This window comes from Xiphophorus hellerii, chromosome 20 (assembly GCF_003331165.1).
Source record: "Xiphophorus hellerii strain 12219 chromosome 20, Xiphophorus_hellerii-4.1, whole genome shotgun sequence".
In the NCBI taxonomy this organism is placed as follows: Eukaryota; Metazoa; Chordata; class Actinopteri; order Cyprinodontiformes; family Poeciliidae; genus Xiphophorus; species Xiphophorus hellerii.
The window spans coordinates 1,033,151-1,048,468 of NC_045691.1; the positions used below are offsets into that span (position 1 = coordinate 1,033,151).

Below are 15,318 nucleotides of genomic sequence, written 5' to 3' on the forward strand. Positions count from 1 at the left end.
GCATAAAATCCAGCATAACTACTGTAATTGTGTAGTGTCTCTTTAAGATACTCTAGTATTGCCAATGATGTCACAAGAATGCGCCACGGCTTCTCTGTAGAGAGCGTGGGAGAAACGTGATATAGACTGACACATGAACCGAGACTGACATGTTAGCTCCCTAACTTTTCAGTAATGATGAGAGTTCCGAGAAGATGGCGGACAGCGCAGTCATGTTTCTCTGAGCTCCCTAAGAGGTCCCGACTCTAAATTACTTTATGAAGTAAAACTACTAGTAAATATTTGTAAAAATCAGTTCTCAGCTTGAAGTATGAAGAAAAGCAATAAGTTTCTGCCACCTGCAGTCAAGACTTTGCATTCTAAAAGTGATCACGACTATTCTGTGCCAATGGAATCAGCTGCAGCTGGCAAACGGGGAAGGGAAGCCAGAACCCGACCAGAACCCCGACCAGCACTCCGGAAAAAAACACACACATGGAAAAAAGAGCTAAAGGTTCGTCCCAGGATCAAATGAACACTGAGGCTATTTTGAGCGCTATAAGTTCCTTAGGACAGAAAGTAAATGACCGCATGGAAGAAGTTGGCATGCAAATAAAGCAGCACAGTGCTCTGCTAGCGGCTATTGCTAAATCGGTTCAGCTCAACTCAGAGGAGCTAAACGATTGCAAAAAGAAAATAATAGAACTGGAGAAACAAGTGGATACACTCTCCAAAGAGAACATGCAGTTGAAAGAAGGAGACCTGAACAGTGAAAGATATAAAAGACGGTGGAGCCTCGGCATAAAGGGAAAAAGGAAAAGTCTGGTGAGAACATCCGAGATGAAGTTGTGGCGCTTCTGGGCAAAAAGATGGATGAAGAGGTTGATGTTGTCCAGAGTGGGTCGAAAGATGCACAACAGGGACAGACAGGTTATTGTTCTGTTTGTGAGACGAGCCTTGAGAGACGACATCTGGAAGAGAACTAAAACTTGAAGAAGGAGTTCGCTTCTCTGAAGATTTGACACCAGAAGATCGGAAAGCAAGACAAGCTATGTGGCCAAAAACTGAAAAAGCAAGAAAAGAAGGCAAAGCTGCGGGTTTCAGGGCCCGTTTGGGTTCATTGAAGGAAAACGCATCATGGATATTTCTTCAGCTGAGAAGTGAGATGCAGCAGAAATGAACATGGAAAGGTAGAGGACAGTTCTGTTAATGGGACCTTTTCACTCTCCTAAACCGTTTGTTCATGTGTTCATCTGTTCATGTGTTCATCTGTTCTACTGTTCAGTTAAAAACCGATTTTTCTTTAGTTTCTTTTAACACAAGGGGACTAAAAGACTCCCTTAAACGGAAAGCAGTTTTTTGTTTTGTAAAGGACAACAAGCACACTGCAGCTTTTTACAGGAAACTCATTCTGATGCATCTGACGTGAAGTTCTGGTCGCAGCAATGGGGAGATAAAATTCTCTTCAGGGACAAATGGACCTGCTGGAGTCGCCATCTGCTTTCTCAGGTGTCCAGTAAGATTTTGAGTGAGAAAGCAGATAAGGATGGACATTGGGTAGCCTGTGTTTTAGAAGTTGATAATGTCCCAATAATTTTGTTAAAGATTTATGGATATAATAATGATCAATACAACAGGAATCTGTTACATCAAATAACAAGGGTTATTGTGGAGCTCACTGCTAATTTTCCTACTGATCATATCGTAGTTGGAGGGGATTTTAACTTGGCTCCAGATGAATGTATGGATCGATGGATCAATGGATCGATGGACCAATGGATCGATGGACCAATGGATCGATGGATCGATGGATCGATGGACCGATGGATCGATGGCCTTCACTGCTGGTCAAAGAAACTCCAAATCCTATTCTTAAAGAATTTGTTAGTAACACAAAATTACTAGACGTGTGGAGAGCGCTACACAGTGGAGTCAAACAGTTCACCTGGCACAAACCTAATGGTTATAGTAGATCAGGTATTGATTATTGGTTGGTATCTGCTGCAGTCCTAGAGTGTATTAAAGAAACAGAGATAGCAAACTGTCCTTTAAGTGATCACTGCATTATCAATTTAAAACTACAAAAAGTAGATAGAAGTTCTAAACTCAATAATTACTGGAAATTTAATTCAAACCTTCTTACAAACTTAGAGTTTTGTCAATTTATTAAGGAACTTATTCTAAATATATCAAGTGACAATTCTATTGAAACACCAATTCTTAAATGGGAATACTTGAAATATAGTATTAGAAAATATTCAATTAAATTTGGTCAAGAGTTACATAGAAAAATAAAAGCAGAAGAGACAATGGTGATTAAAGATCTTATGTCACTTTACAGAAAATTAAGTTGGACTGATGAGGATAAAGAAATAATAAATAAATTGCAATCTAAATTAGATGAGATATACATAAATAGGGCAAAAGGTGCTTATGTAAGGTCCAGAGCCAGGTGGATCGAAGAAGGAGAAAAAAATAGTGCTTTCTTTTGTAACTTAGAAAAACGTAGACAGGAATATAATAATTAATAGTCTTATAATTGATGAAGTGGAATGTTCTGAGAATAAGAGAATAACAGAAGAAGTATTTAAGTTTTATAGTAATCTTTATAAATCTTCACATACAGAACAAATTACTTCATCCTTTTTTGATAAAATAAGTAATCTAGTTCCTGTTATTGATGAAAACTTCAAAGAAATTTGTGATGAAGAGCCAAGAATCTCTGAATTTGACATTTCTATAAGAAATATGGCTTCTGACCAGACGGGCCAGACGGCCTCACAGCTAATCTTTAGAAACATTTCTGGGAGGATTTAAAACTTTTGTTGTTTCAGGCTGTAGAAGAATGTGTTAGTAGGAAAGAACTCATGGAAACTATGAAACAAGGCGTAATTAAACTAATCCTAAAACCTGGTAAAGATAAGAAAAATGTAAATAATTTAAGACCTATCACGCTTTTGAACACTGACTACAAGATCTTAACAAAAGGTTAAAAACTGGTTTACCTAAAATAATTAGTCAAACCCAATCCGGCTTTCTGAAAGGCAGATCCATCATAACAACATCCGCCTGGTTCTGGACCTGATTGATTATAGTCATTAATAAGAGATGATGGTTTTATGTTGTTTTTAGATTTACACAAAGCATTTGATTCTGTGGAACATCAATTTATTGTTAACACGTTGAGACATTTTGGTTTTGGAAATAGTTTTCTTAATATGATTACCATGTTAAACACCAATATTAACACTTATATATATTATTATATATTAATATTAATATTAAGCTGTGTGTCTCTGTCACATGCCCCAGATTCAAAGTAGAAAGAGGAATCAGATCAGGCTGCAGTATCTCGCCTCTCTTATTTATTTTAGTCACAGAACTACTTGCAATAACAATTAAAAACTCTAATATTGAAGGTCTGGAAATAAATAACCAGAAAATAATCATTAGCCAATTTGCAGATGATACAACCCTCTTCCTAAAAAACAAAGAACAAATTCCTCCAGCTCTAAATAAAGTTGTTCTCTCAGCCTCAGGGCTGCAGATAAATGTAAATAAATGTGAAATTATGAGTATCCATAATTGTTCTGATTCTTCAATTTTCAATATTCCAGTTAAAAATGAAATTAAATACTTAGGCATGTGGATTAAAGCTACCAGTGTTAGAAAAGATTTACAAGACAACATTGATAAATGTGGCAAAACCTTAAATATTTGGCTTCAAAGAGGCTTGATGTTGTTTGGTAGAACTTTATAAACAAAAACTGAATCCTTAACCAGGCTGACGTTTCCTGCATATTCCTTAGCCGTCCCTCCAAATATCATAAAACAGATTAACAGATGAAATTTTAACTTTATTTGGAAAAACAAGCACCATTACATCAGAAAAAGTGATTTGCTAAAACATTTTGAGGAAGGTGGCATCAAGCCAATCGATTTTGAAATTATGAATGGTGCTTTAAAAATTAGATGGCTTCAGTCCTTTTTAAAAAACGGTGATCTTATTTGGTTTGTTATGCCGTCGTTCGTATTTCAAAAAGTTGGAGGTATTGAGCTGTTATTGAAATGTGATTTTGAATTATCTAAACTCCCTACAACTCTCTAATTTCCACCAACAGGTTTTGTTACAGAGGAAGTTAATGTTTAAATAACTTCAGCCTCATAATGTTCCACTGTGGAACAACAGAGCCATTCTATGTGTAGAAGATCTATTTTTCTAGAAGATTGGTGGAATAAACAAATCTGGTCAGTTACTCATTTACTGGATGGAAATGGTGAAATTCTACGTTTGGAGGAATTTAACAGGAAGTATGGAGCTGATTGTTCACTAACAATTTATTAAAAAGTTTTATATAGTTTCACTAATGTCCTCATTCAGTCAGTTAAAAACTATTTACCTAACTTCTTTATTCCAAGACTCCATAAGATTCAAATTGAGCATGTGGACATTAGAGATAATAAATGCAATAACAGGTTTTTGAATCAGTATCTATAAATATTATGTACCCAGGAAGAACAAAAAGCACAGTTCTCTTACAAAATTTTAACAAATCTATGATAGTCAAAATTAGGACAAATTATTTGAAATTCCCAATTCCTCCTAAATATAAAGAATTACATTTTAAAATAATAAATAACATATATCCTTCAAATGAGTTCTTAAGAGAGAGATTTAAGTTTAATGTTGAGAATTGTGGTTTTTGTAAAACTCAATTGGAAACAACTAAACATTTGTTTTATCAATGTAAAGAAATATTAAACTTATGGGATCAACTTCGAAACTTTCTGTCTTCTAAAACAATAAATGTGGATTTTATTTCCTTACATTAAATTTGGTTTATCTATCAAAAAAAAAAAAGTGGAATTTTTAGTCAATGTTCTAATGATTATAACCAAATATTATATCCATAAATGTCGCTATGCAAAATGCTGCCTCTCATTCTCTGCTCTAAAAAAATGATCTTTCCTTTTTTAAAAGATTTCTGAGAAAAATGCAGAATTTAAACGCAATTAAAATGTTTGAGTTAATGGAAGAATTTCAGTTAGTAGTCCCCTCTGATTAAGTTATTTTATTTTATTATTATTATTATTTTTTATTATTATTATTTTATTTAATTTTTTTTTATTTTTATTTTTTTTCATTATTTTAATACTTTGTTCTAGCCTTGCATCTAATTGGTTTTGTTAACAGCAGGAGTTGTGATATTAGTTTTTTTTTGTAATGTCTGTTATTGACGTGTTGTTTGAGATTGTTATTGTTATTTTTGTATATTAAAAAAAAAAACTTTTCAGTAACGTTACGGGCTGTTTGAACTCTTCTCATTTTCATGTCTGATAATATAGCAGCCGTTCAACCGGCTTTGTAAGGTTGGTGAAGAGAGTATTTATTAAAGGACAACACTGGGGAATTCCCAGTACCGGTGTGGTTGGGAGTTTTTGACCGTCCTGACGAATCTGCCGCCTCCTCTCCTCCCTTAAACACAACCCAAGCGTTACACTACCTTCACTTATTGATCTGGAAATGGTTAGATGTTTAGCATTGATATTTTAATTTAACTGAGTTGTGTTTATTTGACGCTTAGCTGTCAGTCCTGTGTCCTTAACACGGAGCCCTTAAACCGTTAGCCAGATTACTTCCAGATAATATATTAGGAAGCAATACTAATATATTAGATTAAAACAGCATTCATGACAAAGGGGATACCTAAGTTAAATTTTTTTTATTCACTTGTGTTTAGTTATTTGCCTAATTAACCGCTACAGGGCTTGATTTGACTATCAGTAAGTGTCGTTATGACAAAAAATGGGATGTTTACTACCGGTTACCTTCGTACTAACATGGTAGTTCCCGTCCATCAGTTTCATTCAACTGGACGTGAGGTGGGCTGCAGTCCATCATCCATTTCTTGTGTTATTCCAGACTCCTTTTTGGTTTTGGAAATGTAATAAATTGCTTTCCGCCCTTCCGGGTAACGGCTGGGTTCGCTTATTCCCCACTGACAACTTGGACCGTGATTATCTATTATTTTCCTCAAAATCTTTCTGACTACAGCATGTTTGCAGTAATAAATACTGTAAATATTGTAGGTGTACTTGCAACACCGATTGGTCAGTTGCTGACAAGTACCCGGAATGATTGGGGGAGGATCGCTCTGCGTCAGCAATGGGGGCGGAGCCGGAGTCATGTACAAGTACTGAGTAACTGATGGAAACATCAATCATTTAATATATAAAAAGTACAAAATCAGATGGACCAAAATTTAAATTTATGAGGAAGCTTAGGTACTTTTTGGAACCAACATTAAAATTATTCATATAAATAATATAATTACAAAATAACAAAAGCAGGCAAAATGATATTTTTTTTTTTCCCCAATATAAAGTTTATGAAACTGTAACAGAAAGTGCATGTCTGTGTCTGGTGAATTTTTGGTTAAAACAAGCTTTTTCTTCGTTCAGTGAAGTTACACAAAGGGAGGAGGACCAATTCTACCCGAGTAGTTGCACTTCATAATAAAATTACTCAAGAAAAAGAAAATAGGACAGTGTAGTAAAAATACTCCAAAAAGTTTGTGTTTTTTCCCCAAAAAGTTACTCAAGTAATTGTAACTGAGTTACTGCGTACTCTGGAAGCTACTTTTCACTCCAAAAACAACAACAGTTTTTATCAATAGTTATTGAAGGCAGTTCTCTTCAAACTGAGCTGTGCTCCACTTAATTTTCAGTTAACATCGTGAGCTGCTCTATTCTAATAGAGTTGATTAAAAATAAAATGCCTGTGAAACAGAAAACACACCTCTGCATTCTCGCTCAGGTAGATCCTTCTGGAGATATTGTTGATGGTTGCGATCCACTGTTGGAGGAAGCAGCAGAGACTCGGCGTCAGAACACATCAGCTAACGGAGAAGATGGATGACAGGAAATCATTTTACCTCCTCACAGTCCTTCCTGCTCTCCGCCTGCAGCGTCACGACTCTGACGACACAAATAAGACAGAAAGAGCCGTAGATAAATTAAAAACTCATAAGAACGATGGAAGGGAAAGAAAAACAGCAATCTCACTTTTTGCCGTCGAAGGAGGTGACCTGAAAGCAGAATCTACGGTCGTCCGAGTCGACGGCCATGACGGAGCAGTTATCGAGGTCTGTGACCAGGCCGCCCGCCACCTCGCCACGGCCCTGCTGCATCAGGTTCCCTCCCTGCGTGAAGAAGTACTGACGTTCCCATGACGATGACACAAGGCCCGTCTTACTGCCAGACACACAGAGGAGTCGCGTTTAACTCCAAATGCTCAGGAAAACGGCCACAATCTGCCAAAACTGCCCCCTCCAGACTAGCGGCAGCAGCAATTAGCAAACATCTGGTGGAACTGCTCTGCATCCAGAACCAGAACCAAACCTGGAGAAGCAGCATTCAGCTTCTATGCACCACAAATCTGAAACACGCTTCCAGAAAACTGCAAAACAGCCGAAACACTGAGTTCCTTTAAACCACAACTAAAAATCCAGATGGTCAGAGTTGCTTCTGAAACATTATACATGAAACATTGGTCAATATATTAGATGGCATTTGACAAAATGTAATATCGATAATTGGTTTTTACAATTGTTGACTAAACAATGTGCTCATGATGTTTTTTATGTGTTCACGATACAAAGCACTTTGAACTGCTGTGTTGCTAAAATGCAGTATACAAATAAAGTTGATTGATTAAAGTCAATTATTCGGTCAATTATGATTAAAAAGAGAATTATTACATCACAGTCAGAGTGGAAAAAAGTGGCACTAATCCTTTTCCATCTGCACCTGTTAGAAAACACAAACATGTCACACTTCTCCTAAGGGTTTAATGAAACCACAGAAATATATTTTTTGAGCTTGACCTGCAAATAAAACCCATCTGTGTCTATCCAAAATGAAAACACAAAAACAGCCACCAACAGCAGGTAAGATTATGACTGCCCATAAATCCTCCATGAACCCCTAAACTTTACATTTTAACTGAGAAACAATGAAAACACCGACCCTGATAAAACAACTATAGAAGAGTTAAAACACGCAGGAGGAGCTTGCGTCTTACTTGCGGATGTAAAGGTAGCCTTGCTTCCTGGTTAAATTGCGACAAACGGGCGAGTGGGCGGGGTCAGGGTCACATGGTGCATACAGAGGGTCACATGACCTTTCCATCTGCTGGATGTTTTCCTGCATCTGCCCCACCTCCTCCTCCATCTCCCGGCGCACGCTGCAGACACGTTTCACATGTTTACCTCTACAAATATGGATCTGGATTACGGCGACAGTTTGAGGTTCTTACTTCTGGACGCTGGTTCCTATTGTTCCCAGGAAATCCTCCCACTGCTGGGTGAGGTTTTCAGAGCCCAGCTTAAAGAAGCTGATCTGCACACAACAAATTGCATTAAAATCGACAAGATGACAGGATATAAAACATTTTTCATCAAAAGTTTTTAACCCACTTGTTATGTACAGCTGCAACTAGCTTACTTTTTTACTAAAATAAACATTTTAGTAATCAAATTTCAAAAATTATCACTTTCTGCAGATTTTTCTTTAAACCCCTTAATCTTACTTTATAAAATGTTAAAATGTGTAAAAATGAAAGTAAATAAACAAATAAATGCCTTTCCTAAATAAGAAAATAAACATTTTACTGTCTAGGATGCAAGAACATAGCAAAGAAACTAAATAAATACTTTAAAAAGTATGAATACTTTTTCAATTTACCAACTAATAATTGGATGCAAAAGATGCTTAATAGAAGAATTCTACAGAATTTGAACCAGGTGAAGCTAAAACTATGACAGTCCTGGGTTTGAACATATTAACAAAGAAGGTTTTTCATGTAAATGCAAAATGTGTAATATTCTTTGTACAGTTTTGGCTTCATTTCTGCTTTAACTGTGTTGTTCTTCCAGCAAATAGAGTCTGTATACTCCAGTTACCGATTAAATCAATCACTAAATTAGTTGACAATTATTTCAATGGCTTCATCACAATTAAAGCGATGAATTGTTTCAGCTCTGTAGATACAATCCTAGAAGTTTTTTTGAAAGCAACACTTCTCTTGCGCCCTCTGGTGGAAGGTTGGTGTGCTTCATGTGACACGTACACCAGGAAGATGGAGCGGATCAACCCAGTTCTAGCAAATCCCAGCTTACATTGAGCCCTTTTTTGAGAAAACAATTACACAGTTCAAATAGAAAAACTGACAAAAATGTGTTCATCCATAGTGACACCTTGGATATACAGAAATATTCAACAGGTGCATAAGTTTTGCAATTATATTTGATCTAATTTGTTGTTCGTAAGAAGGCAGCTAGATAAATATATCAAAATAAAAGCTGCATGACATTAGAAAAAGCAAAATGCAGTAATACTGGTGAAAGGTCCAGCAACAATATGAGATGGAATAAATCTGTGTGTGCGTGTGTGTGGGTGTGCGTGGGTGGGTGTGTGCGTGTGTGTGTGTGTGTGTGTGTGTGTGTGTGTGTGTGCACCTGAGCCTGCATGTAGCCCAGTAGTGGCTCCAGCAGAGCCGTCTTCTTCTTGTACTGCAGTGTGTTCAGGGCACAGAAGTAGTGCAACATCGTCTGGTGCTGCTTCTTGCGTGAGGTGTAGACGTCCTCCACTACCTCCGCTCTAACCTACGACGACAACAACAAAAACTTTACCCTCTCATGGGATTTCTCTCTGTAGTGAAACCAATTTGCTTCCAGGAAAAAGAAAAATAAAGACAGCTTTTTGAGAAAACTCTGGGTAATCTGAAATCCAGAGTTTCAAGAGTTTAAGGCAGTTCCTCTTTGCCTTATTTGTCTCGTCCTCAGATCCAGAAGTCGCCGGCGCAAAAGTTACACAAACCAAACATCGGATCTCATGAGAAGCGCTGCGACGGAGGAGGAAGTGTTGCAGACGTGACAGGTGGCACTTCACTTGCTACGAAGTATGCAAAGAAAAGATGATATTTGATAAAAATGTTACTTTTGGTTGAGATGTCGTTACCTTGTCATTGTCCCTCCTCTTCGACAGGCGGCTGTATCTGTTAATTGCCGTGTCATGATCTGTCAACAAGAGGAAATCAGTTTTTGTTTTTTTCCATGCTGGAGTGTTTATAAAATTACTACTTTATTCTCCTATTACACCCTAATACTCTGTCGCAGAATTAACCTGAATTCAATAAACAGAAGCTATAAAACATGTTTGTCAAACAAGATGGCCGCCCTGGGCGTGCTGACATCACTCTGTACTGGAGAAGATTTTTTTTAAATCTTCAAAATCCAAAAATTTGATTAACCGATAAATGCTGAAAATCCTCTGACTTTGTAAAATACGATGGAAGGAAAAACCGATGAGTGGCAGCTTCACTGTCTTACCGTTGCTGGCTATCTGGAAGACTTCTTTCAGCGTGAGGATCTCTGGAAAGACAAAAAACACCAGGAAGGTAAGGAAATATCTTCAAAACGTCTATTGGTGCTGATGAGAAACATTATCGACATCAGCAGGACGTATATCGCTGGCGAATATTTCCTAATAATAAAAAAATCATAACATTTTAACGTTATTTTGTGTTAGATGTATTATATAATTACTTAAAGAGAAAATTATGGTTTTCTCACATTATAAAACACATTTATGAAACAGGAACCTCTCAGGTTGCCAAATAGAAAAATAAAATATGTGAAACACTAAATTCCACATGAACAGAGATATTGACACACAAGCGGTTGCTCTTGAAGGATGTTAAAACTTCACTTCATGACAACCCTCAAAATCACATTTGTTCCTTTCTGTCATCATCACTCCTGTTTTGCTTCCTGTAATTTTCTTGTGTAATTATAAATGATGTGTGATTTTAATTTTGTTAAATTTTAGGTTGGGACTACTGATGAAAATTGGCTCAATTTAGCCAAATTGGGCACATTTACATTATATGATGTTAATTAATGTGTACTGTTCCTTGACAAATAAATACATTTTAATTTGAGTTTTTGCATTTTTCATAACAAAGAGGATAACATTTCTGTGCCACATGATTCATTTTAACTTCACAGTTGTTGCTCCGTTTGTAAAACGTTTGGACACTTCGCCTGTAAAGCTTCCAGATCTGTGAGATGACGGTGAGTTCTGATTGGACGGTTATGGTTTCCTACCCTTCAGGTCTCGCTCCTTGAACTGAGAGATGGGGAACATCATCGCGTCGGCCAGCTGGGTGGACAGGACAGCGTGACAGGAACTCAGCTGGACAGAGACAGGAAGTTAGGACACGCTCTGAACCGTGGTCCCGTCTGTCCCAGAACCAGGACTCACCTCATCAATGACCTTAGCAAACTGCTGCAGGGTGGAGCTCATCACCTCATCATCGCCCCCTAGAGGAAAACGCTGCAGCAGAAACACAGAATGCTGGGTTAGGTTAATAACTTCAGGCATGCAGCAGAATTATCCAGCAGAATGTCTACGTCGGCGTATTAAAACAATAGTATATAGAAATAAAGAGTAAATTTCTGACAAAAAAAACAAAAAATTTATCTCAGAAATTAAAAAAATAAATTTAAATTGCTAAACTCAAAAAAGTAGAAATCTTTTGACTTTTGAAACTCAGAAAAAAAAAAAAAAGAGTCCTCGAATTCGGACAGGCCTTGTCACCGCGCTATGATGTAACTCATATTCTGTTCTCATATTCTGTGAATTTTGTGGCTTACAGCCATCTTGGTAGGCAGAATTGAGCTAGACGTGACTGAATGTGACTATTGAGGAACATTTATTTACTTTTTACAAAGCTTGTAATGGTTATTTCATGTTGGGTAAACGGATGATCCAGCGGTTCATGAAAACACAGTTTTCACTACATTCCAAAAATCAGGAAATACGAAGTACCTCAAACGACCTGGCTGAGCGCTGAACGTCGGTGAGTCTGGCTCGGAAACATCAGCTGCAAGGATGAGCCGCTGAAAACAATCCAGCATCTGATCGGATCAGTTTTATTCTGGGAAAAATATTATGTTTTTTTTTTTTACATCTATCATGTTTTAAAGGGTGCTGGAACCACGGGTCGCGTTAACAAAATATTTTCCATATCTGACCAGTTTTTTTTTTAAATGACAGAAACATCTGAAGCCCGTCCGTCATTTTGACAGATTACAATTTACACCCCTGATTACACCAGGGCCGAAACGATTCCTCAAATGATTCGAGTATCTCGATTATTAAAATTCCTCGAGGAAAATTCATCTGTCTCGAAGCTTCGTTAAATTACGTTTTATTATGTAGCTCACCGTGCTCTGGCCGGATCATTATTTATGGAGGGCAGCGCTCTTACTTCCGCCAATGAGTTGTTGTGAAGTGCTAGCAGCATGGTGTTGAAGTGTGCGGCGTTTTTTCAGGGGACAAATAAGGATTGTTGAATTTTGAGGTATGATGGTTGGACTACGACAGCTTTCTCTGCGTCGTTACAGTTTTGGAGTGAATGGTAGGAATGGCAGGCAGACAGAGAGAGAGAGTTGTGGTCTTGACCGGTCTTGTAAATCCAGAGTCCTCAATGTCCGAGACCGAAACCGGTCTGGAGTACCACAACAATGGCTTCATTCTGCTGCTGTTGCCTCTTTCTTACATTTCTGACTTCAAATGCTTCTGCAATTCTCACTCTGCATTTTCGCAGGAAATGCTATTTTTTCTAGTTATGACTATATTTATATAACATTTTGTAGCCTGGTCCTGAAACTCCAATAGGGATGATTGAAATAAAAACTGCTTTTTGGAAATATTTTCTGTCATTTATAACATCATTTTTAATGCATTACAATAGGAAATCAGTTCTGGTATGAGAAAATGTGAGGTTTAATTCTGAAGCCGTATCGCCCAGCCCTACCAGACGTTTGCATTTTCCTGGTTTCTACCTGTTTGTCGTACTCTTTCAGCAGTCGGGAGGTCAGGTGTGTCGCTGCACTCAGTTCATTCTGCAACACAAACATGAATCCTTGTGATGTTGAGGCTTCAACAGAGTTAAAGATGCATCACTCCTGCAGGTTTGTACCTGTGCATCATAAATCCTCTGCATGGCCTGATAGAGCTGTGTGCAGTAGTTGGAGATGGCGGCAGTGTCCTCCTCAAACACTCCCAGCAGGGAGCGGGTCTGCAGGCAGAAAGTATTAAACGACAGGAGCAAGAAGGAAGTCAGCGTGACACACAGGATCTCAAAGAGCGCTGACTGTGCAAATCCACACCCACATCTACTAGTCGTCCCCACAGCACTCAAGGTGTGTCTTCATATTTCATTCACACGTTGGTCTAGTTTTAATATCTTAGTTCCCTTAAAATAAGACAAAACTAACATACAAACGTGTTTTTGCAGTGCAGTATGCAGAAATGTTTGTAGAAATGTCTCCTACTGGTGAAATATTTCCAAATCCGGTTGATGTTTTGAGTAGAATATCTTTCGTGGCAAAGTTTCCTAAACCAGTTTGGATATTTTTTTTAAATCTCTGGTGAAACTGGTGAAGAAAACAGGTTTGTAATCTGCTTCTGTCACCAAGCTAGTTCTGGCTTGCTCCCCGCGCAGGTTGGACTCCTCCAGGGCTGCAACTCGTCACAGATCCAGTTTGTGTTGTCATGGAGAGGAGGTGGCTCTGTTGGCATCTTTGTTGGAGATGCCAACATCCTCCATGTCTGATGACATGATGGTTCCCATACATAAGAAGGTGGACTGCTCAGTACTTAAAGGGGCAGTACTATGTAAAACAGACTTTTCTGAGCTTTGCATCATGTTCTAAAGTTATTCGGTCATCCAAACCATACCTGGAGTATTCCCTTGATTCTTTTATGCATGTTTGAGAAATACAGTAATCGGCACGGCAACCATTCAGCTGTCCAAAACACCTAGTCCCGCCTTCAAGGAGCTGCAGTTTCCAAGCTTCAGAGGTTCCAGCCTCACAAGGCAGAACTACTACTCAGTTCCTTCAGACTAGCCAGCAGCAATTAGCAAACACCTGAAGGAACTGTACATCTGCTGAACTTTACAAGCTGCTTCTCAGTGCAACGTTGGTAAAAACGTTGTTACAGGGTTAATAGAAGAGCGATGTTGTGGTGACTTCCTGGAGGTGTTGTTTCAGAAAGACAAGGAATTTTTAAAGAGACAGAGGCCCAATTTCTAGGCATTAAATATCAAAGTCATTTTTCTTATAGGTCATATTAAATATGTATAGAATTTTTATAAAAACTGAAGGTAACACAGATAATAGCTTCTACTATGAAATGGCACTTTGTGCCTGTAAAACATACAGTACTGCCCCTTTAAGTATCTCAGTGTTTTCTTCCAGTGGGAGTTTGATGGTTAAACTGGGAACTCTTCCTGTACAGGAGTGTGAAAAGGAGCTGGGCAAAAACAACAACAACAAAAAAACAACATTACAAACCCCAGATCCCATCTAGCTATGAAGAATGGTTCAATTTCATCCTTTCAGACTCGATGCATAACGCTGTCAGGTATTCTGCAGCCAACATGTGACGTCACAGCAGGTGTTTTGCCTCACATTTGCAGCAGGTAAGGGTTACAGTATCACTAAGCGGATTTTCATGCAAAAGTGACAGGAAACCGCCGGATGTCACTGGTTTGTGACCAGTGGGTTGGCTGTCGTCACTGGAAATGATGCGGGATTGGCTTGGGAAACGGTCGCCTCTTGTGGCAGTTAGATTTCTGATTCCCGAGACGTTTTACCGGCATCCGGTAGTTTTATTGACAGGGCAGCCCAGCGGAAACAGGGATCAGCTGATCCATTCGGGATACAGACTGTTAGCATTGAGCTGGAGCACTCTGCTGGATGGTGGCAAACACTCTTAGCCTAGCTAGCTAGCGAACCATTAGCGGTGGTCCGGGGGAAACAGCAGTTACCTGCGGACTGTCCTCCAACGTCTCCTCCAAGGGCAGCTTCTCTATTCCGGGCATAGCCGCGACTGACGCTTCGGGTATCGGAGCGAATTGGCAAAGAAAACACACAACAAATCGGCCCGACAACTCCCACTCAAGGTTTCTTGGTTCCACGAATTCACAACACCCCAAATGAGCTCCTCCCGGTTCAGCCTGGCCCCGCCCACCGGGGGGATTGTGATTGGCTGGCACAGACTTCCATGAATTTAATTGGCTTCTCGTTTAAATGGAAATAGGCGCCATTTTGGCTCAGAGTGGACTGAGCCAAAATGAGCCCTCTTGGTGTCTCTAAAGATGGGAGCCACGATGGAAAGAAGAAAAACGGCTCTTTGCTAATTTGTTCCCTCATTTCGTACTGTCCTACTTCTACGTTGTACGTAAACAAACCGTTTCGTACCAAC

General features: G+C 38.6%; 1 protein-coding gene across 1 annotated transcript in view; it reads right to left on the reverse strand.

Annotated features, from left to right (window-relative positions):
- appl1 (adaptor protein, phosphotyrosine interaction, PH domain and leucine zipper containing 1) overlaps positions 1-15,073 on the reverse strand; it is a 28,055-nt gene extending 12,982 nt beyond the window's left edge. Inside the window, exons 1-13 of the mRNA XM_032549193.1 lie at positions 14,882-15,073; positions 13,028-13,126; positions 12,891-12,950; positions 11,305-11,376; positions 11,148-11,235; positions 10,371-10,412; positions 10,000-10,058; positions 9,498-9,644; positions 8,297-8,379; positions 8,063-8,224; positions 7,045-7,233; positions 6,915-6,957; positions 6,779-6,835 (exon numbers count right to left, since the gene is read on the reverse strand). Of these exons, the coding sequence (XP_032405084.1) occupies positions 6,779-6,835; positions 6,915-6,957; positions 7,045-7,233; positions 8,063-8,224; positions 8,297-8,379; positions 9,498-9,644; positions 10,000-10,058; positions 10,371-10,412; positions 11,148-11,235; positions 11,305-11,376; positions 12,891-12,950; positions 13,028-13,126; positions 14,882-14,935 (1,155 nt within the window). The 5' untranslated portion in view covers positions 14,936-15,073. The remainder of the gene's footprint in view (positions 1-6,778; positions 6,836-6,914; positions 6,958-7,044; positions 7,234-8,062; positions 8,225-8,296; positions 8,380-9,497; positions 9,645-9,999; positions 10,059-10,370; positions 10,413-11,147; positions 11,236-11,304; positions 11,377-12,890; positions 12,951-13,027; positions 13,127-14,881) is intronic.
- Between the last annotated feature and the right edge of the window lie 245 nt (positions 15,074-15,318).